At 42.2% G+C, this 23,589-nt stretch overlaps 1 protein-coding gene across 4 annotated transcripts; it reads right to left on the bottom strand.

The window, feature by feature from the left end:
• Positions 1-323: 323 nt before the first annotated feature.
• dse (dermatan sulfate epimerase) lies at positions 324-22,717 on the bottom strand. Of its 4 annotated transcripts, XM_080790948.1 has the most exons (8): positions 22,531-22,717; positions 22,189-22,267; positions 20,355-20,607; positions 19,537-19,790; positions 14,737-14,990; positions 8,133-8,372; positions 5,464-5,671; positions 324-4,863 (listed from the first exon to the last, which is right to left on the bottom strand). In XM_080790948.1, the coding sequence occupies exons 3-8, from the start codon at positions 20,556-20,558 to the stop codon at positions 3,111-3,113; spliced, it is 2,913 nt and encodes a 970-aa protein (XP_080647074.1). In that variant the 5' UTR covers positions 20,559-20,607; positions 22,189-22,267; positions 22,531-22,717; the 3' UTR covers positions 324-3,110. The 4 variants fall into 4 exon arrangements, with proteins under 4 accessions (XP_080647074.1, XP_080647076.1, XP_080647075.1 ...); XM_080790950.1 differs by lacking the exon at positions 22,189-22,267 and having other exon boundaries at positions 19,537-19,781; XM_080790949.1 differs by lacking the exon at positions 22,189-22,267 and having other exon boundaries at positions 19,537-19,787.
• Between the last annotated feature and the right edge of the window lie 872 nt (positions 22,718-23,589).

Below are 23,589 nucleotides of genomic sequence, written 5' to 3' on the forward strand. Positions count from 1 at the left end.
TGAGGGTCATTCACTGGACGTCTGGAGTCTCTGGACCTCACTTTGAGAATCAGTTTTCTACAGTTAATTATAAGATCTTGGGTCTCAGGCACTGGCTTGTGTCAGGTTTGCCACCAAAATATGAAATTATATTATTCTTAATTTCTTACTTATTCCAGCCATAATTTAGACACTCTCCATTTGCGACCCCAAGGAGGATCCCCTGGACCCCACTCTGAGAACCAATTTACCATTCCTGAATTGCAATTGTTACAATATGAATGGTGGTGAAGAAGAAGAAGAAGAAGAAGAAGCTAAAAGAAAGAAAGAAAACAACACCAACATGCTGTAAAAAATGAGTTTATTCTGGAATGTTGTGTTGATTTGTTGGCCAAAGTTCTACCAGGTTCAAAATATTGTGCCACAATCAGGATTTATGTTCTCTGTTTATTGCATTATGACTTGGAAGGTAATCTTGCTTATTTATTTTTCATGTTTGTACTATGAATCATACAGTATGCCACCTGTCAAAATTATTGATCTATTATAATTAGCTTACATTCAAAATATTGATGCGAGTGTGAATGAATGAGGAGTTAAATGTACAAAACATTTTAGCCAAATGTTACACGCTCAGAGTAAAATTCACACTGAGGACTAAATATTGGCAGAAGAAAAACAAAGAGCAATACAAAATACACTTATGATGACTAGTGAATGACTACTGAGCAGTGCTTGAGAAACATAAGCCTACAGGTATACCTTCATGGGCTATATTTTATCTGAGGTAAATATGGCCACCTAGGCTACACAGTAATTTATTATCCATTTGTAATCTTGAGACTGCATAAATATACAAATAACTTTATTTTGTACAGTCTCAGAGTTAAAGTAATGGTGAGGATTTGCCTGTGTAAAGATACCATCTTATCACAAACTGTTTCAAGAGTGGCTACAAATGGAACGAATGGTCAATGATGGTGTTTCCATCATAATCACTGATAAGTACTCCAAATATTCCATGGCAGGTTCTCTATTCTTAGTTCACACATCCATTAACACAATGATAGTCTCATGTAGACAGACAATTGGAGATCTCCGTCTACAATACTATGTCTGGTGATATCTAAATTCAATACAAAAGATTCAAAAATAAATAAAAGATCTCAAAATATTTAATGGAAAGGTTAAATTCTGGTTGAAATCAAACCAAAGCTGTGAACACTAATATGTTAGGCCCGTTTTAAAACATTAACATCACTGCTTTCATGACTGTAATTTGGGAATGTTATTGCTTTTGTACTTGTTTATAGATTAGAGCTTCATACATGTGCTTTTGGTAATTGATATTATTGTATAGAAAGGCCTACACAGGGATTGGGGTCGCAAATTATCCTCAGCTATAAACCGGACCATATCATCAACACCTGCCCCTTATACAGACCACCCTCGGAAACCAGCCTCTTTGACCTGGGACCAGAGATGCGGGCGTGGCTCCACGACACCGAGTTGGACCAGGACCTCTGACGTTAAACGAAAGAAGAAGCTATAAACCCCATATACAATGCCGATTTCAAGATTTTATAACTTGCTACATTGTTTTTTGTATTGTCCCTGTCAAATAAACATATAAATAAAATAAAATAAATTACACTCGTGTGAAGTGAGGGGAGTTCTTATCATGATACATCATTACATTCCGGCCAATCACAATTGGTGTCTTCAATTTTATCCTCAATACGTACTTTGCTCAGCCAATCAAATCAGCTCAATTCTGTGCTCAGCCAATCAAATCATGATCGAGAAAGTCAGCTAAGAAACCTACACCTGCTGCTTTGGAAACCAATCACGTCATCGAATATGAAGGAATGCCCTGAAGTCTTTGCAACAGTTCTGTATGCAATGCAGTCATTTCTTAATTCTGAGGATTCTTTCCACCCTGTTTCAGCCACTAGTACTACATTGAATTCATACAGGAGATACCGGTATGTCACCATATCAGTATTTGATCAAATTGTTGCTCTGGCTTGTTTGCACGTAGGCCTAACATAACTATTTCTATCAGTTTTCACAAAGTTACAATATGACTTATCTCTGTTTACATATTTATTTATTCCCTTTTAATTGTACATACTTTTTTATTGTTTTATTATTTCACATTCGCTTTGGCTGTTTTGAGCATATGTAGCCAGCAGATGGTAGCATTGTGCTAATGTGGGGCAAGTGTGTTGCAGGGCCATTCTATCAGTGAACATTATCATTGTGGTTCTAATCCAGTGGTTTTCAATATTATATAAGATCTTGGGTCTCAGGCCTACATTGAATTTATACAGGAGCATGTCAGCAGATCATATGTATCAGTACAATAGGCAGAGATATTTGATCGTATGGCTACATGAGACTAGCAAAATGATGATGCACATATATGTATTCATTTTAATTAAAAAAATGTTTAAAAAAAAGCACAACCACAAAAATATATTTTGCTTTCATATATATATATACAGTATATGTATATACATTTCTACTTTACTCCTAAGAACTATATAGACATCTCAAGTACAGACGGATGGAGACAACAGAGGCATTTTAGTGGCTAACCGTAAGATCGTTTGACATTAAGGCAGGACACCTCAACACTGTACACGTACAGGACACACTTCACACACGCAAATTCTACAGCTCCACAGAAGCTTATTACATCAGAGGTGGTCTGGTTTCTTATAGGCCATTCATCAATTCCTATTTGGAATCAATATTTTCTTTTTTCCTGGACACACATTTTAATAGGTAGATTTTGGCTCAGACTGAGGTGTATGGTTCTTTTCATCCATGATTGACCATATTCACACAGCCGGCCATTTTCCACTCTTTGGCGGTATTCATTCTCCTGATTGGATAAAATTGCTATCCTGACCTGAAAATGTGTTTCCTGTTGACTAAATAACTGGAGAGATGAAAACAATGCTCAGAGCTGTGAGTCGCGCCAGATAAGAGCGCCTGCTAAACGTCTAAATTGTAAATCGTAACCAAGTGTGACATAAGAGACAAATAGCTGCCATGTGAATATGGTCAGTGAATGATATTGTCAACGGATGATCCCCTCGTTAGTTACACACTGTCGCACAACATCAGCACTGTGTGTGAGAGCAGGATGAATAGAGGTACAGTAAGATGAAACTGTCAATGAGGAGGACGCCATAGAAACACCTTTGGGTGTGGAGGCTCCGTGCCCTCTGGAAGCGTGTCAGCAACACAGCCAGTAGCAGGAAGAACGTGGCTATGTTCAGGATGAGGAACAGTCTAATGTAGGAGGCGGTGCTTGACGGGCCCTCGCTCCCAGCGGTGGCTACCATGTGGACCTCCTTGAATTTGCGGCCCTTGACGAAACCCCCCTTTCTGTTTTTGCGGCCGTCGGCGTAATCCAAAAAAGCCCGGGAGTCTCCATCTCCCGCCTCCTCCGGGTTCTCGTCGTAAACGCGCTTCGTAGTCCTCTGCCTCTCCTTCTTCTCGCTCGCCTCTATCTGTGCAAAAATGTCAGGCATGCTCTCCGAGAGCTTCTCCCCGAGGTTCACCTTCTTGCCGCCTTTGCCCCTGCCCTGCTTCTTCGACATGGTGAACATCTTCTCAATGATTTCCTCCGTCTTCCGCTTGTCCGAGAACTGAAGCAAGCGTTCCGCGGTCTTGCGGAAGCTGGCCGAGTTGAGCACGCGGCCCAGGATGTGTCTCTCCATCTGCTGGAAGACGGGCTTGGCGTGCCCGAGGTTGTCCTCCACCACGTTGACGTATTCCTCCACCTCCTCGGGGGATCCGTCCGCCGCTGCGGCCCCGGATTTCTCGAACACAACCTTCTTCTGGTCCACCAGGACCATGGCGAACAGAGGCTTGCTGGTGACCTCGCCAGTCAGCAGGTAGATGGTGTAGGTGTGGTCCTTGGTGGCCAGGTAAATGTCCACTCTCTGGTTGTCGCCACGTAGGCTGAAGCTCTGCACGTCCACCCCTGGCCCGAAAAAGATGTATGCCGCCCTGGTGTGAGGGAATCTTAGTGGCATGGTCACATTCACGTAGTTGGAGCCGTTGTACGGGTACCCGCGAGGGTAGTTCCAGTACCCCAGCACTCCTTTGTCACTGAAGCCTGTGTCGTCCATCCAGAACATTTTATAAGGGTCTTTACCGTGTAAGACGAACGCCCCGTGTACGCCGTCCACCTTGGTGTCCTGGAACGGCAACTCTGTGTTGTGAAAAAAAGCACTCATGGCCCTGGTGGGACTGTCCTCGTCCAGCTGTATGTGGTCGACCAGCAGCAGCAGCTGGGGGTGGAGTAGCAAAAGGTTCCTCTGAAAGCTCTTAATCTTCAGGTCGGGACTGTAGGCGGACTGTCCCTCGCCTCGCACGAACACCATCCCCTGTCTCTCCATGGCAGCCTCCACCCGGCCCTGGGTGTCGGCCGCCAGGCCCACTTTGTACTTGAGCCACTTGGAATCACAGGCCTCCGTGACCTGGCCGGCCCAAGGCCTGAAGCAGCTTCCAGAGGCAGCCGGGCCAAACATCACGCCATTGTTCAAGAAAGTGTATTTGGGTCCATAGAGCGCCTCCGTGATGAAAGGCACGCCGTTGGGTGCAAAAGTGAAAGTGTTCTGGTCCGGGTGCTCGTGTCCCGCGTTGAAGTTTCTCCACCCTTTGATCCAGTCTTTATACTTGTTCCGATGAACGATGTCGAAAATGGCGCGTCCTCCGAGCTTCCCCGACTTGAAGGAGAGGAAGGAGTGGTTGGTGTCGGCGGGTAAAGCACTCCCATAGGTGACCACTCCCCAGTCTTCAAAGTGGTGCAGTCGAGATGTTCCAAAATCTGGGGGAGGCTTTGGGATCAGGCCTGGGTCATACCTACGGACGATAGTGATGGGGTGAGTTCATCATTTCACTTTAAATAAACCACACACACACACGCACGCACGCACGTGATTGTCTTATCATCTTTGACTTGCCCATTGATGAGCTCAAGCTCACAACGGTGAGCTTGTAGATCTGCTATTTTCACAATATTTATCAAAACTCAAACTCAATGTAATGCCTCAACTCCTACATTTCATGTGCTTGTCAGGGTGGGGGGGTCCCCAGTTTACAGGAGAATTTCCGGGGTATCCGCTTTCTTACAGTAATATGACGATAATATATCTATTAACCACTGGTGGGGAGAGAAAAAACCCCCACTTAATTAGATAACGTGACAATTATTATCTATCTCATCTTAAATCTGTCATCCATGATGACATCGGTTATAAGTCCACAGAGTTTTGTCCCAAATGGGCTTCCGTCTAAGGCTAGCAAACGTTAGGGGCCTCCTCCCTGCTCAGAGCACTTTATCTTTAATATTTTTGCCTCTACCAGTGGTTAACGGATATATTATCGTCATATTACGGTAAGAAAAAAACGGCTACCCCGGAATTCTCCTTTAAATATGCTTATTTTGGGGGGCTTCCTTACCATATGAACTCCGTGTGGAGTGTACACCACCTCTGGCCTTTCCCCGCCTGCCCCGGCCCCTCTGTCACCCTGTTCTGGTGGATGAGGTCCGCTAGCCAGTTCCCACTTCCGTTCCTCATCACATAGCGGTCCAGGAAGACCAGCTGACTCTCTGGTCCATAGAACCAGTTGTAGTTGGAATCAGCGATGGCTACGGTCCTCTGGAACCCTGGTGAGAGGTTAGAGGTCCATGTAGATTATTTTACACTTTAAACACAGCGAGAGAGAGGAACGTCAATAGCGACTATTCATAAGGGTTTGTTGGAGTAATACTTGACATTGTTATGTCGAATGTCAGGTAAACATTACTTGACAGCTCACATTGGTATTTAAGCTGAGAAGATCAAATGTGATGAAAAACTCTGAACATGTAATACTAATACAGAAGAAAAGTCACTTTCTGTGTAGAATGACAATAACCCAGTAAGACCTGATAATGTCTTACTTACTTAATGTTTGAAAAGCCTTTATTTGTATGGCATGGCAAAGATCATAAAAAATGGACCAAAGCGTTTTGGCTACAAGCCATCGTCAGGGTCCCACTCCCAAGTATACCATGCACTTTCTAATAATCTACTATGGCCTGGCATGGACTATGAGGACTAGACAATTAAATTCTTACAAAATCTATGAAGAAATGTGAAAATGTCTATGAAGAAATGAGAGTAGTGTCTAGAGTCTACACTACTCTCATTTCTTCATAGACATTTTTAGCAATTAGCATTTAATCCATTGTCTAGACTCTAGACAATGGATTAAATGCTAATTGCTAAAATTGGCATATTGCTTCCTCTTTGCAATAAAGTATTATCTCTGGGAGTCTGGAATTTTTTGAATACAGTTATGAAACCATTTTCCAATGTTCTGAACTCTATGCAGTGCACACACATTTGAATTCTTTTATTTGGATCTGCACAAGAGGCGTATACAGAATAGACCCAAACACTGGTCAGAATAAGGTTATACATTACATGGTCCAACCAAGCTGCTGCACATGCGCTTAACACACAGAGGGAAAAGAAGAGAAAGTATATATAAAAAAAATATATATATATATATATATATATAGCACATTGTTGACATACTATATACTTGATACTACTAGACAGGATGTTTGTTTTGGGGTTTTTAAGCCACCTAGGGATAAATGAAACAACGCCTTCTCCAGACAGACAGACTGCCCATAGTAGCTGAGACAGAACAGTATTTAGCCAGCTTTTTTGCATTTGTTTTTAGCAATCCACCCAATTGCAAACCCCTGAGCACAAGTTTATGGACATGGCCCAGACTTCCAAATACAAGGACAATAAGTTGACAGTTATATCCCAAGGCCATAATACGTTCCACCAGAAGCTGATATTTCATAAGTTTGGATGTAAAACAAGTGTCCATATACAAATCAAATGGGCAGCCTATTTCAAATATAGTGACAGTTTTTCTAATTTCATTGATGAACACAATATCTGGGGTATTTGGAATATTTTGTAGTGAATTGACATGCGTGTCATTGTGATCAAACCAGTCTATTTTTACAGTGCTGTGTTTATACACACACACACACACACACACACACACACACACACACACACACACACACACACACACACACACACACATACACACACACACCCTCCACTACACCCCCTCTGCCCTTGGCCTCCCCCTGACCTTCGGGCAGGTTCCCCAGGACAGGACAGCCAGCCCGGAGACAAATGGCAGAGACCACCACTGGGTCTCCCAGTGCAATCTTTGAATGGCATCCAAGAAATGTAATGACTGCACGCATGCATGCCCCATGTCAGGGCAAGCAGCAGGATAATTTACTCTCTTAATAGGGTGCGCTAAGGTGATTTTCACGCCCAATCTAACTCGGCCAATGGTTAACTTTGGCATGTAGCGGTGTGCTCTAAATTCTCTTCACAGCCATTCATAGCTAAGTCAACACTTTCTCACAGATTGTTGACTCTGGTTATATTTGTCTGCCAAAAATATATCTCTTTCGATCAAAAATGTATAACTCTGTGACATTTTATATTTCACAACAGATCTGTCAAACTCATTTCATAATTTCTTGACGTGGAAATAAGAGTATCTGGCCATAGTAGATGAGGTGGTTCTATTTATTTTCACAACATGGTTCTGCAGGAGGCTAGCCATCTATGAGTGAGTTCTGTGTGTGTGCGTGCGTGCGTGCTGGCGTGCGTGCGCGTGCGCGTGTGTGTGTGCATGAGTGCATGCATGTACGCTCAAGACACAAGCTCAAGGCACAAAGACACACATGCAAGCACGCACACACACACGCAGGTATGTACGGGGGGAAAAAATCATATCAAATAGGGGTCCGTAGCTTAATGCCTATCAAACTGGGATTCCTTGAAATGACAAAATGTTGAGAATCACTGTCCTAGATGCATATTGGAACCACACTAATCCCATGATTCCATTAGTTTTGGAGGGGCAGCTAGCCTCTCCAACGCCTGGTTTTCGGAATTTATGTCATGTGGCAGCCAAGTCTATGGCTTTTTAAAATGTTTGTATAGAGCACTTTTTGCCTGTAATGTTTGTTTAGAGCACTTTATACAAACATTACCAGGCGCACCTTCACACGAGTGTGATCTTTTTTTTGGTACCTGGCAGGATGGTCCTGTAGAGGAAGGCGAAGTGCTTGAGGAGCCAGGGGTGGTCAAAGTGGCCAATGGAGAAGTGGCGTTGAGCCAGGAACATGTACTGGAATAGGGAGCGCGTGGTGTATGTCCCGTACGCCACGCCCTCGTACAGCGAGCCGTCCGTCACGTCCTGCAGCAGAACCATGGACTTCTCCATGATGGCGAGCACTTGCTTGGTCCACAGGTAGGCCTCCTGCAGGTAGCCTGGAACACAAGACACACACCCATTTAGACCTGAGGGCCATTCTACAAACAGTCCCCCCCCCCCCCCCCAAGATGATATGTATTTGGTAGCCGACTCCCATCTCAAACTAGGGATCACCACCCTGACTTAAAATTAACACAATTTCACATTTTTTTAATAGCCAAAGTATAAAATATGGCTAGAATGACACAGGGTTAAAATGAATGTCATACAGTAACACAATACACAGACTGAGGCCCCTAGTATTGCAGCACGATAAGTACAATCTTTCAAGAGGTTTGAGAGGAAGTAATGCAATGCAAGGTCTCTTTCACTTGGAGTTACGGTGTGAGCAAATCCTTACTAATCTAGGTATTTATAAGGCCCCTGATGGCAAAGAGGATTAGTAAGATCTCGGTTTTGTGTGAAAATGTGTATTAGTGTGTTTTTGGTACAGTGTTGTTTGTGTGTAACTTTTGAGTTTCATTGATGTCTGTTTCCTGGACAAAAGAGTCTCAAAAGTTCTACCTGGTTAACCAAAATAGCAACAAACAACTATTTTTTGTTAGCTACTGTAAGGAAAAAACTTTGAACAACTCCTTTCCATGTGCTATGTAGCCCTAGCTGATGGAAAGTGTGATGACTGCTGTAGTGTATAGTACTATGCAGTGTGTGTCCTTCTCTCCCTCTGCCCTGACTCTCTCTCTCTGTTTTTCACTGGATCACACACACACACACAGTTTACTATGAGAACAAGTGACCGCCACATAAACACTCCAGCCACACTTCATTGAGGAATCCTGGTGCCATCAATGGTGGCACCGGTACCCTCCCATCATGCATCTGAACACGGCCACTGTAAACAGTCAAATTGTCAGTGTTAATTTAACCACTTTCAATCTGATATCCCTATTTGGGGATTTTGGGCAAAAGCTTGCAATCTTTATCGATTCCGGGCTGGCTGTCATTCCCCTACTCTCTTTGTCAATCAAGACTTAAAAATGCCCCTAAAAATAGCACAATGACAAGCTTGTAAATTAAAGTATACTGTAAAAAAGGGCCTAACTGGTTAACTCATTGTCTTGCATCAATTCTTTTACACTCTCAGAGTTCAATTAACACTTTTCTTTTAGGATTTTACTGTGTAGTGGTCTGCACCAGTGTTTGGTTTGCGCTCTGGGACTCCCAGTGCCCGACACAGAGCAGGTATTTACTAGCGTCAAACAAGAACCGCTGGCATACAAAGAGCAGCATTTTACACAAACAGCGCTTGTGTGGCACGCTTGTGGCACTCGCACTGCAGTTCCTCACTGAAAAGAAATACAGTCGCACAGACTTTTCTGGTCATTTCCTCTTTATTTATAAGAGATAAGCCTGTAAGTACTAGTACAATAAGGAGGGTTGCATTTGCTGAGATGGATGGGGGGGGGGGGGGGGGGTCTGGGCACCGGTGGGAATATGTTTTATCCCTGCTTCTGGTCCGAGTTGTTTGTCACGATTTCTTTATATCTCAGAAGTATGATATTTGTCTAGCAATTTCAACTTTATATGTCTAAAATGAGTGACTTTCTATGTCTCAGAAGTTTGAGTTAAAAAGAAAAAGTTTTAAAATAATATTAGAGTGTTATTATACTACTACTAGTGTACATCTGTGAACACCCCTCTCAGCCATCACAGATGCTCTAGGAATCTGCTTACATGTTAGTATTTACCTAACTGGCTCAGCTCAGCTGATGCTGTTTGATCCACTGACTTCCCTCAATCACCAACATACCAAGTAACCACTTTGTAATGAGCACACGGATATACGTCGCCCACACTAAACGGAAAACGGCATACCAGACACCCTGCGTCACGTATGCTACATTAACAGTACGGTCTCAGCTCTAATTTCCTCTGTTCTCTCCACAGGCCTAATGATGTGGCTAGTTTCCCTAATGACTAACAGAGGGGATAATACTGCTGTCACACTGAGGCAGGCCTTCTAAGAACCTTCTCCCATGCTGCTTATCCAGGGTGCCGCCTTTTGGAGACCCTGAACTCCCATCAGCACACATTAGCAGTCAGCACTTTGAGCGTAAAGGTACTGAGGCCTTCCAAATGACTCCTCAGAACACTGCTCTACCCCCGGTAGTCCAGAGGAATGTGAAAGGTCAGGAGGATTTTGTGTTTTCCACTAAAGCTCCTCTCCTCTTTTGCCTTCTGTCTCAAGTTTGGTCACGGATCAAAATGAGACATAGCCTACCAAGATTTGTCGACCACTAGACTAGCTCGTTTGTAGAGCAAGCTTACTGTAGTAAACACGCTAAGCATTTTCCCTCCATAAATGTATAAGCTTTACCAACTAACTTGCAGAATATAGTGTTGCAATCTTTTTTAAATAGAAGATCTACAAGCACAAATGCGATACGCCACTTTGTTAGCTTGTACATTGGCTATTTTTGCCACATGACACCGCCGTATGATTATCTGCTTATGTTATTAAGGCTTGAAATTACAGCACCTTCATTTCTGTAACTGCAGTAGGCTACAATTATTGGAAGTAAAATATATGGTAACTTAAGCAGCAAAGACAAATCTTCCTTCTATATGAATCATGTTTTTCAAGCTGCAACCAAATCTATTTTGCTTACTGACAATTTACACCCTAATTACAGAATGAGAAAACTATCATCAAAACTCTCTGTGATCACAGAAACGCATAACAGCTTGCAAAATGTCTACTTAATATGCACCTTACACACATGCTGCAGTTAACAACATAGTTAAGAATAATATTCCTTGTGCTCCATCAATGAAATAAAGGTTACGATGAATCACTTACACAAAAACAATCTCTATATCACTTAACCACTTGAACCCTAGCGTCCCTATTATGGACATTTGATAATAGGTGAACATTCAGTAAAAATGAGAGATCTACAAGCTCACAAAGTGTCATGTCATGACTCATGATGCAACGTGTATATCTGCGAACCATGCAAAGTGATTTGGTGGGAAAAAGGAGTGGACTTACCGGTCAATACAAAAATATGGTTTACAATAAAGGGCTTAATAACATCTCAAGTCTCTGTCAAGTGAATCATAATAATAATAAACAGGCTAGTCCTGTTTGTTATTTTTTTATGGTTATTTTTTCAGTGTGGGTGGTCAATGGGCTGATGTGACAGCGCAAGGAGTCAGGGTCAACGACAGATGAACTCAGGGGTGAACGGCACACAGTTATGTCCAATTACTGTCTCGACGAGAGCCTGACTGAAGCCAGATTTCTGGGTCCAATGCCATTTGGACCGATTACCCATGTTTTTTTATATTTTGTAAAGATAATTTTATATATATATATATATATATATATATATATATATATATGGAAATACGTATATGTTTCAAAAGATTTTATACGAAATTCCATTTGACAAATGAATAAAACTGGACTGAATTTGACCAATTTTGACCTATTCCAAAAATTAGCCAAGCTCAAGACAACGCATCACAATTTGTGATGCGTTGTCTTGAGCTTGGCTAATAGGCTAATTGGCTAATAGGTTGAGCTTGGAGATCAGCTGTTTTTGAAAGTTATGTAAAACTTTAGAGAATGTCTGCGATGACAGCCCAAAATGGGGATGCCAGATTGAGAGTCATACTTCACTTTCCATATTGAAGCAGTCTACCACAGTTTCCGTACCGGTGACGGCTTTCACACTCAATATCACTGCATTTTATATGAAAAACTGGGCTGGCCTTCTCTCGCCATTCATAGAGAGCAGCATTGTGTTTTTATTTATTAATAAGGCCCTGTGTGGTACGTAGAATATTAGTCTTCAAGAGACAAGAAGATGGCCACACGCACTGATCAATACTTTATTTCTGGACACAGAGTAAAATGATTACTTTTTGGGTGTCCTTAAAAAGGGAGCTTGCTTTCAATAGTCTTCCCTGAATAAATAACGGTCAATAAAAAAACGATTGGTTAAAATGTAGACACAACGGCTGCATTAATTGCCAATAGTGATATTACGGTTAGGCTCTACTGCACACAGCTATGTCCAATTAAAGCAGCCACCACATACGCAGCCACCACCTGCATCTGGAATGCAATTATCCTTTTAAGCTTATCTAGTTATCTGATCCTCTCTCTCCTAGTCTCCTTCCTTGTGGGGATTTCCATGAACTGAAGCCATATAGTCACACTTTGCTACATGATACAGTATGTACAGTAACGCGTGCCTCATAATAACCACTTAAAGCTGTAATACATCACATTTAGTCTGTATGGTAGAGTATGTTAATACAATATAACCAGCACAACTGTGGTAGTTGGATGTGGTCTCCCTGTTCTTCGATTATATGCTGTGGAATTGCATGAATATCAAATTGCCCTGTGCATAAACATAACCCTAATGAATAAAAGTCTACTATGTTACCCAGTCATAAATGTCTACGGTGAAAGATAACTGCTGAAGAAGCTACAGTTCTGAAATGAAGCCACTGTTTATTCTATATTTGAGCTTTATGTGGCAAACGTCCATCTATTCACGTCTCAGTAGAATAACATTTATGCGTAATGTCATACCCTGGCTAGAGAAACTAATGATAATAGTGCAGGCGAGTGACTTGCAGTTAAACCTCCAACAGTGTTAACCATTTAAACACTATATATATTTCATTAACCGGGGGTCCCCTTGAGGTCTATACTTGGTCTCCTCTTTTTTCCCTGAATGTACCAATTATCACCATGTGTTGCGTTGCTATTTATTTCACCAAATGTTCGCCTATTTTAGCAGAATGTTCACCTACAATATCATCATGACATGCCCTGAACAGGGACATTCATGTGCTTAGACATGCCTAAGAGATGCATAACTATTGTTGCTAAACTAAGTAATGTTTTGTAGCACTTGTGAATAAGTCCCAAAATCTTTGAAGAAGCTATTTGTCACTCCCGTTCACCATAAAACGATCATTCCGGCATGAAAAAAAAAAAGCATGCATTTCCAACAAATAGAACCTGGCAAGAACTGGCCACACAACAATGTCCCTTTTCCAGGTAACCAAGACATTAATGGTCTGGAACAAACTCAGTTTTTCCCTTGGCTTGAGAGACAAACAAGTTGAAATGAACCAAGGGAAAAAAAGAGGGTGAGCCATAACTCTCCCTGAGTGTGCAGTCCAGTCTGGAACCTTCACGTTGTTCCTCTGTCCTCAACCCTCCACAAAGCATAGCACAGCGATCCCCCAAAGGCCAGCTGTCCTTCAGCTCACGTCAACCTGGGTCTTTTGTACTCAAAGCTAAATCCCACCAGTAAACAAACCAAGCTGTGCTGGCGATCACCTCCACATGGCCTGTTCTCCCACCCCTCACACAAACTATTTCCATCAGGATACTGATGTTAAAAAAAGAAAGAAAAAAGAAAAGGAGCTACGGTATTTCGAATAAACAGGAAATAATCATTGGCGCCTGCAGTATTGCAGTCCGACGCCTCTCAAAAAGGAAATGCTGGAGTTAAAAATAGACACAGACAAAAAAATAAGAAAATAAATAAATGCTTTAAAATCATGCGTCTCAGCTGGATAAACAATTACCAAGGATCAATATAAGGTAGACCAAAAGCCATGGGAGATAACCACAGGCAGACTGAACCTAAATCGTTAATAAGTCCCGTAAGACTAAAGGCTTAAGAGTTGCATAACCATCTTTCATTCTGAGATATACTGTACGTAGGACTTAACCATTCACTGAAAATGCAAGGAAGCAGAGATTGTGATCAACAACATTGTCTGAGACAGCTCTCTGACACAAGTGTTAACCACTTAAAGGAGTAGTTCACCCCAAGAAATACTTATTTTCTATCAATTACACAGCCTTCTATGAAGCCTTTTATTTTTTCAGAATGTTCACCTATTTTCACCAAATTTTTGCCAATAGGCATGTCATTGCGAACGCAGTGATTGCGAACACCAGTGTGCACTTACTATGAGACCTAGCAGATCATGTCTGTGTGTCCGTCCCCCCTTTGTGCCCATATATGGAGCTGAGTGATTTGTTTGTCATTGATGCAACACACTCCATATTTGGACGTATATGGACGTATAGCTGCTTTGGGGACTCCTTATATGGTTATGGCTAAGTTAAAAACTTAACTTAAAAATAACTTAACTTAACTTAAAAATAAATAACTTAAAAATAAATCTTAAAAAAACCCAAATATGTACGAGCTGCGTTCGCTTCCCGCGTTTGCGCGTCTTACTGGTAATAATGACATGCTCAGAATATGGACACTAGGGTTCATATGGTTAAAAAGAGGAGCAGGTAACAAAAGAAGAACAAGTGCTTATTAAATTATTTTGTTCACTTAATTGTCATTGCACGGCGCTAGCACCCACCTTGAGTCATGTACACCAGGCTGCCAGTCAAGAGAGCCACACAGTTGGTGGGCTGGTGATTATGCAGGTACTGGAACCCCCAGCCACGTACGTAGGACTTCTCGTACATGAGGCGCGATGCGTTGCCAATCACCTGGAGGAAGCGTTCCTGTTGACCCTTGTTAAGGTACTCGTACAGGAAGTCATAGGCCGTCGCGAACCCAACTAAAGAATGTGCCAAGGGAACTTCATCCCAGGGAGCGTCTTTGACCAACCTGAAAGAGAAGGAGGGCAGTTGGATCAATTCAAAACGAAGATTTAATTCAATTTAATTATGATAACCAAGATTGTAGAATTAAACTGATATCTCAAATTAATGTGGTATGAATATTAAATATAAAACAGACATGAGTAACATTAAGTAAGAAGTAATAATCAGCACAGGAACAGCAGAACAAAATAAAGCTATTCAACAATTTGCCCGTAACATGCTGGACAATATCACGTCACGAAAAACTACTGCTGATAAACCTAAAGTCCAGTCCACACCAATGGGGAGTTGCATTGGTGTGGACTGGCCTTAAAATAGTTTTGTTGCAAGGTGTTGCGACTAGTTGGTGTGGTCTGGCCATAACGCTTTAACATGTCTGTTCCCTTTGGTACAAAAACACAGATGCTAACTAAGCAGCATTTAAACCATGCATTTATTAAATCTACACCAAGTCCTGCTGTTTAAAGAGCCATACAAAATTGTAGCTGGTGCAAAATGCGGCATGTAAGAATGCTGACTTCCTTGTATGCAAGTGCAAACTGTTGTAAAGCAATAAACGGTGTTTGTTGAAGGCTTTGAAGGTAATTATACAGAAATTAACTTCAGATGTGATGATGAGGCATCTAAAGGCTGTGTTTAAATAGCCATAAGTACCCTGGCCTTTACGTCTCATCTCACCTCTAACTGTTATTCCCCGCACTACATCACGTTTTGTTGTACACAAATACAAATCAAGGTGCAGCCTAATGTGCAAACTGTGCTTACACATACATATGTAGACTCTGTGCTTTCTCCTGTTAATGCCTTGTGAGTTATGATGTAAATACTAATTAAGCTCAAATATGTAGACTACTTTACATGCAGACTTCAGCCAACTTCAATTCAATTGATGTTGCTATTAATGATATTAATACGTTTATCACTGACAGTTATTTTATCACTACTAAATTATATTATGATATGATCCCTGATTTACTATCATCCCTGATGATGTCATAGTGATGTCATGAGACTTATGTCATGAGACATGGGCACAATATATGGAGGCTTTCCCCATGTATGTTTTGAGTGACAAAAAATGCACAATTCTAATTGAGATTAAGTATGTTAACTATAATTACATTTACAGTCTCAATTCCAAACTTTCCCTGCTAACTGCCACCTTCCTTCCTTTGCATTTAACAGCACCAATAAAGATACGCTCCTTGATGTAGCCAACGTGTCATTTCCATATGTCAACAAGCTGGGTGGTTCATTTGAAATTAGGCGCATTTCCTTTAAACAGGAATATATAATTATCAAAGAGGATAAAAAGAATCCTTACATTTTCCCATATCCACCCAAAACACGTCACACCACCTTAGATGCCAGACGTTGGTTGCTACATTAATCTCGTATGCACTGGAAAAGCAAGTCTGAGGTGAAATTCCACGTCACAGCAGCAGTGTATCATGAATTATGCCAAAGCACACACAATCTCACTTCTGTGTGTTTACACAGGAACTGTGTAAAAAAATGAACTGGGGACCTAGAATGCCACAAACTGGAGTTTTCCCCCGTCGGAATATGGTTACCCTCTACAAGTTGTCGGAGACATAATTTAAGGTCAGGGATACCACAGCAGCCTGAGTCCTGGAGCCACTATGGAGGAACCGTGCAAGGTTCAGTGACCATAATAAAAGTGTGGTGAAGGAGAGAAGTCACAGCGTGTTCTTTAAGACGTGAAAACACATGCTCAGTGGCTTCTCATTCCTCAGCTGTGGGGCAGACGTTGATATTGTGGAAAAAATGGTCTTGTAAATGGTGCTAATACCATGGTGTCTACAGTAGGCTATGTAAACCCATAGAAATAATCCTTTGGGAAAGAAATCCCTCTTAAAAGGGTGAAGGTTGCAGAACTGGGGAGTAAAACAGAGTTGGTGGAGTAAAACTCTCAGAAATTAGCTGCAGCTTTTAATAGCTGTGTGTCAGTGACCCCCTCAAGCATGATTTCTTTAGCATGAGAATGTGTATGCCTTTAAGGCTGTAACAGACAAAGTCAGGATGGACAAAGGAATGTGATCCTGTGATCTGATTCTTAGCCACTTGGCCGAATGTCCACCTATTTTCGACAAATTCCTAGAATAGGGAGGCTAGGATTCATGTTGTAAAAGTATCTCTTTGTTATTGCTATTGCTGCTACAATGTGGAACGAGGAACCAAAACCATATAATTTTACTCGTGTATGAGATGCACCAATAGAAATCTTGAATCTGTGCGAGCACTGCACTCTCTAGACACAGTGCAAACATGATAGCTTTTAACTAAGACGAGTCTTGATCTTAGATTTCTAGTTTAGACACTTGCATGGTATGTGACATAACTTCTGGCCCTGCTGCAAGAGATCAAAGCTGGGCATTGTGAGATATGCTATACTTGTTTTTCCATGGTTTTTAATGTTTGCTTGTGTCATTGTTGTTCTCTTTTAGATCTCACTATAAAGGAAATGAGACAGAGCACTTTCAGAAGACGATGACCATAGTGGTTCTTGGGAAAACAATACCAAGTCTCTCACACGCACGCACGCACGCACAAACACAAACACACACACACACACACACACACACACACACACACACACACACACACACACACACACACACACACACACACACACACACACACACACACACACACACACACACACACACGTATGTGTTATTCTGCATCTAGAGTCTCGATCTTAGATTTCTAGTGTAGACAGTCCCGTGACTTAACTACAGGCCCCGCAGCAAGAGATCAAAGCTGTGTTTCATGCTTGTGATATTCTATTTTGGCTGTTTAAGAGGGGGTTGTAGTTCTATCAGTCCTCTGAAGAGTTGCTGGACGTTTCTCACACTTATATCTTTTGTCAGATTCGGACAGTTGACTGGCGTCCTGGCATAACCGCTAGCTTCCGCTACACTGTCCTGTAACGAAAGGTTCACAGGTTCGACCCGAAAGCTGCCAAATGTGAACACACCAGCATTCATCACTGTCAGACAGTCCTCCAGAGCGAGATGCTGAACCACTTTCTCATGTGTTCTAAGACACATGAAAGGACCCCCGGGGGTCCTTGGGGGGTTCCAGGGGCCCCCGGCTAAATGATTGATAGTTAGGAAACACATGGAAACTTAATAGGGTCTGTAACTCAGAGACTGTACATTACAAATGTCACCAAATGCACCCTTATTGTGTACAGTCTCTGAGTTAAAGGTAGTACGGTAAGGTAAGTGATATTCCTTAGTTAAAATAAGTGTTAAATAAACTATATGATAGTATTGTTTGTTCAGTTATTTTTTATCCAATCAGGACAGAGAACTCATGCAGGATAGAGGATACACAAATGTAATTGGAAGTGATGACACAACAAATTTAACTGGAACCATATACAATTTAAGCTGATAAATGGGTACTACTGATCTCTCCCGAGAGTACCCACAGGTTTTCTGGACTGGGAGGACCCCTGTTCTTGAACAAACACTATAGCAATGCATACTATCAGAATATAGTGCTTTAACATTTCGACATTTCAAAAAGTATATAAACTTTTAAGCGTCGTACGAAGCCAACTCGAGTCGTGACAAATCATGACAACACACACCACACCATATTTTGGACCAAACAAATAATTACAAAGAAGAAAAACAACAAAAAAAGTGTTGTAAGTTGTAACCTGCTGTTTTTTTCTACTTTCTAATTCTTTGTTTGGCCCAAAACTGCGACGCTCTATACCTTTAAATGAACACCAGATTTGACTGTGTAGCTTGAGATATGTAACTTAATCCATATCAAACTGGGGGCCGCCTTGAAATGAAAACGTTTGATAATCACTGCTCTCTAAGCAGTCGCACAGCTTAACACCGAAAACGTAAAATGCTAATATAATGACATTAGCCGCCAGAGTCCTCTGGGATCCCTCCCTGGTCAGATAAACTGTGGTCGCAAACCCCAGATGGGCGCCATCACAGAGCCGTGAGCCACTCCAGCTCACATCTGAACATTTCATTTCCTTTTAACAGGGTCATGTTCAGGAATGAATTTGAACAGCTGTTATACATATTTCCTGGACCACAGGACCACAATGAGCTACCCCTGCCCCTCCCCTCCACTCTTGTGCTGCAGCAGCCACACAGAAAAATGATAATGCATTGAAAGACACAGCGATTGGCTAGGAGGAGGGATCGACATTGGATAGCCAGTGGATGAACATGTGCGTAGGAGGGCTGCTGATATCAGAGAGTTCCATCTTTATGCCTCATTACGATTTCTAATATTCATTGTGATGAGAAAAACATATGGCCATTTTTCCACACCTGAGAGTGATAATATGGAAAATACATCAACTAAAAAATACACTTCTTGGAAAGGATGCTTAATATTAAAGATGAGCGGATATAAAGGAAGTTTGCAAGCTGACGCCTATGCATATACATACATAGTTCACTCCCACTTTTAGTTTTCTTGTGAAAAACTAAACGCCTGCGGTCTCCAAGGCTAGTTGAAAATAAAAGACAATTTTGAAAATGTACCAACTAGGCTGAGCCGCCATCCTCTCCATGTAGTCCCGGGCGAGGTCCAGCGCCCCGGCGCGGTGCGGATACAGCAGGCAAAACATGGACAGCACCCCCAGGTTGTTGCCGTACACCTCGTTCCAGCGGGCGCTGAACTCGGCGGGGCTCCAGGGGGGCAGGTACTCCTCGGGGCGCTCCAGCATGGTCTCGCCGGCCTCACGGATCCTCCGGGCCATGTCCCGGTGCGTCCCGGCCGCCGCCGCCTGCAGCTCCTCCACGTAGGGGGGTTGTCACAGTTATTACAGAATGATCATCTACTGTAGTTTCTATCTAATTTTCGATAATCGCAATTATTTTGTCATAATCGTGTCCATGTTGAAACAATTTCATACATTTAAAAAATAACAGATCTACAAGCTTACAACTTTAAAAAGAAAATAGCGGAAATAGCTTATCTACAAGCTTACAACGTGTCAGCTTGTAGATCAGCTATATTCGCAATTATAAAAATGGCAGTAATTTCTTTGTATATTTATCTGTACCCCCCCTCTCTGTTTTCTTCCTTTCTTTCTTTGTCTTGTATTTCTTGGAAAAAATCACATGATGGGAGCTATGCACAAAAACTAATTTCACCCACTTTTTTACTTGGAAAACTGTGATGTGTTGACAATAAAGTTGATTCTGATTCTGATCTGTTATCTGAAGCCTAAAAGCCAAACAGACATCTAATTTCTATTCATAATGTTCCAATTTCCAATGCCAAAAGCACAATGAAACCGTTAAATTGCAGTCATTTGTGTGACAATAATAAAATGTGCAACGGTGACAGTCCTTACCTCCACGTCCGCCGGGCCGAAGTACAGCATGGGGTGTTGGCCGTCGTAGTTCCCTCCCATGAAGGGGATGCCCCCGCTGGGGTCCACCTCCTCCTCCTCCCCCCCCACCGCCGCCGTCGCTGCCGCCGCCCCCCGCGGCAGCAGCAGGGGCCACAGCAGCGTTATGAAGAACACCGTGGGAGCCCCGCGGGTGTGGGTCCTCATAGTAACATCAGAAGGGAGGGGACCGTGGCATCGCCCAAAAGCAGCTCAGCTGGAGGAGGAGGGATGGAGGGGGGAGGGAGGGGGGGGGATTTGAGTAAGCCGGCCCATATTCTCCACAGCGTTTTTGTTACAAAGAGCCGCATTCCTAGAATAATTAGATACAGCTGTAGTCCTGATCATTTCTGACTTTACCCCTACAGTTCCAGACAGTTTACTGAGCACTGAGCAGCACAAACATGAGAACTTATACCAGACAAATCACAGAAAAGTCTCCAATATAGCAGGCCAGGCACTCAGGCAGCATCTTGTACTGTACTGCAGCTCTGCCAGCGGACTGACTTATACAGCTTTGAATGATTTATATTATAAATCTTCATCACATTACATTTTCTATTGTTACCAAGGAGTGTGTGCTTAGCCAAATGTACATTCTGCTTATCTCTCTTCATGTACTATCTTTCTGTAGCCTATAATATATATTCTATGGCATCAGCTAAATGTCCAAATACATATAAACACAACTCTTGGCAACTATGATACTACATTACAACTGCTCAGTTTTTGACCAAACAGACTGTCTTGCCTTGCACACCCAGATGGCCAGACATATATTGTTGTCCTCAGCACTGTGGAGGTAATAAATGGCCCATTACTAAAGTAACATTAGTCTGGTCTGCTAAGTTATTGGAGACAGTCTTTAAAAGAAAATGCTGTGCTTTGCAGAAAGACAAGAGCTAACCTTCATCACCACTCCGAACACAAGAGTAAATTCCATGACCTTAGTGGAGTTCTTGGCAATTGCGTGGTGGAAAACCATTTGGTAGTGATTTAAAAGTTGTCTAGACTGAAGTCCATTTTTATGGCATGAGCTGTCCTGGGTTTATTGTGTAACTTTTTATTAATACCGGATAAACAAGAGCAATCTCATCTCAGGAAATCATCTATTACTTTCAGACCACAAGTTGACTTGATGCTGACATTTGACCTTCTGAGGCGAGACATTCCTGCCTGAGGGCACTGTGGTGCACAGGAGGATAGTGGACCTTTGGCCAGAAAGAGCTGGTCAGGAAAAGTACAGAGCTCATGTATGTCACTGGCCAGCAGAGACTGTAGTAGCAGCAGCAGCAGCCCAGCAGCCCATGATAGGCTTCCCCCATTTTTCACACACTGAGCCCATAACTCTTCTGAGAGTGGGATGGTTCATAGGCTATACTTTCCGTTGAATAACGTAGTCACGAAGACAACCTATTGCCCTTGTGTTCACTAAATCAACAAAAATAGATAGGCTACAAACAAATACAGGAGTAGCCTAGTAGATCATTTAGATCAGCTGCACTTCTGGGGAGCTCCTGCAAGCCCCCCAGAATGACAGTATGATCCACACTGCAGACACAGGCCTCATTTTCGACCACGGATGGGTATAATACAGTGGGGTATAATATTAAAACACTTACTGTAAGCCTAGCATTTTAACTGTGAAAACGGTCTCGTAGTGAGCAGTGGGCTGACCTAAATAGCGTTTTCCATGTCAACCACCAAACGGTTTTATTGGTACCACGTACTACTACCCACATAACATATGGCACACAAGCGAGCACACACACACACACACACACACACACACACACACCTACTGTACTGTTGTGCTGCGCTGCGGGTGCCCGAGTCCTGTCTGCCCATCGCTCGCGCTTGGCACGGTGGCACCGAATCTTGGGTCAGACTTTTTTGAATTATTTTTTAATAAAAGCTGTGTAGGACTTTCTTTTCTAATTTATTTTTAGACCAACACATTACGCAGTCAGCTGTCGCTAGACGTTTAAAACCTGTGTGAAAACACCGTTTGTTCTCTTCACTTTTTTGCCAATTACCGACTATCGATCAGCTGAATACATGCACAAAAGCAGCCTTGTTCTTGTCTATCACGAAAGGCGTAACGCAATGAAGGAGTAAAACATATATCCGTTTGCTTTACCTGTCAAAACCGGCAGTCACGAATTGGTATTCCAGTCGTCACACGACGAGTCATTTCTGCGATCCACAAAAGTAACTTTTGCAACTTATATCGGAAATATATAATATATTGAAAAACGTCTTTCTTTTTTGAAGGAGCGAAACGAAGTTTCAGTGCGCAGGAAAAGAATGCGAGTGTGGAGTGAGCGTCATGCTGGCGAATGAGGAGGGGCAGAAGGGGAAAGTGGCTTAAAGGAGACCTAATAAATTAAGTGGCTGCCCTCCCACAAGCTTCCCAGGTAGGCCTACTCCTTCTAAAAGCAGTGACCAGTGAGCAGTCAGTGGTTCTCAAACTTTTACGTTTCAAGGACGCCACTTAACTCTGACAGTATGGAACCAATTAACCAAATTAACCCGTATATTGAGAGTTACAGACTTGTATGAAAGGGTAAATATAAAAACCCCTCATGGAACCAGGAACCCTGGGAGTCTCTGCTTGGACCCCACTTTGAGAACCACGTACTGCCTCGAAGGCTGCATGCATTACCTTTAAACTTTACAGCATATTTGTCAAAAGTAACCAGATCAATGCTGTAGCCTAGTTCACAGCAGGTGATATGGGTGAAGAAAAGAGATCAGTAATTGCAGAGGATCAACTGTGTAACAAAAATCATAGAACATTTTATTTCATTGACAGTACTTCAACACTAGGAACACGTAATTCAACTTTCCCTGTGTTTTCAATAACTTAAGACCACTAATGAATTGAACATAAGGCAAATGTGCATGTACGTTTCCAGATCAGATGAGAAAAGTAAAGTAATCATTCATTTTGAATAACCATGACTTCAGAGCCATCCTCTCATCTAAATTATCTTCTGCTTAATGTCAAATGACTTATTAACTTATACGACATGGCTCCTCTGGCGCAACTCGTCTATGCACACCAACTAAATAACCATTCACAAGTCAGTTAAAACATACCTCAAACTGGTACAGCATTATGAAGCATGAGTAGTAGGCCTAGTCCATTTGTATAAGTCACTCAAAAGAGCACATTGCAACTTTGCATCAAAAATAA

This window comes from Protomyctophum bolini, assembly GCF_963924005.1.
Source record: "Protomyctophum bolini genome assembly, chromosome: 19".
Lineage (NCBI taxonomy): Eukaryota > Metazoa > Chordata > Actinopteri > Myctophiformes > Myctophidae > Protomyctophum > Protomyctophum bolini.

Excerpts from the sequence above, each read along its gene's own strand:
- dse (XM_080790947.1), bottom strand. The coding sequence starts at position 20,558 with ATGAGGACCCACACCCGCGGGGCTCCCACGGTGTTCTTCATAACGCTG. Across the intron at positions 14,991-19,536 it reads ATGGCGGCTCAGCCTAGTTG|GTTGGTCAAAGACGCTCCCT; the intron begins GTACATTTTCAA and ends CTTCTCTTTCAG. Across the intron at positions 8,373-14,736 it reads CCTGGTGTACATGACTCAAG|GCTACCTGCAGGAGGCCTAC; the intron begins GTGGGTGCTAGC and ends CTTGTGTTCCAG.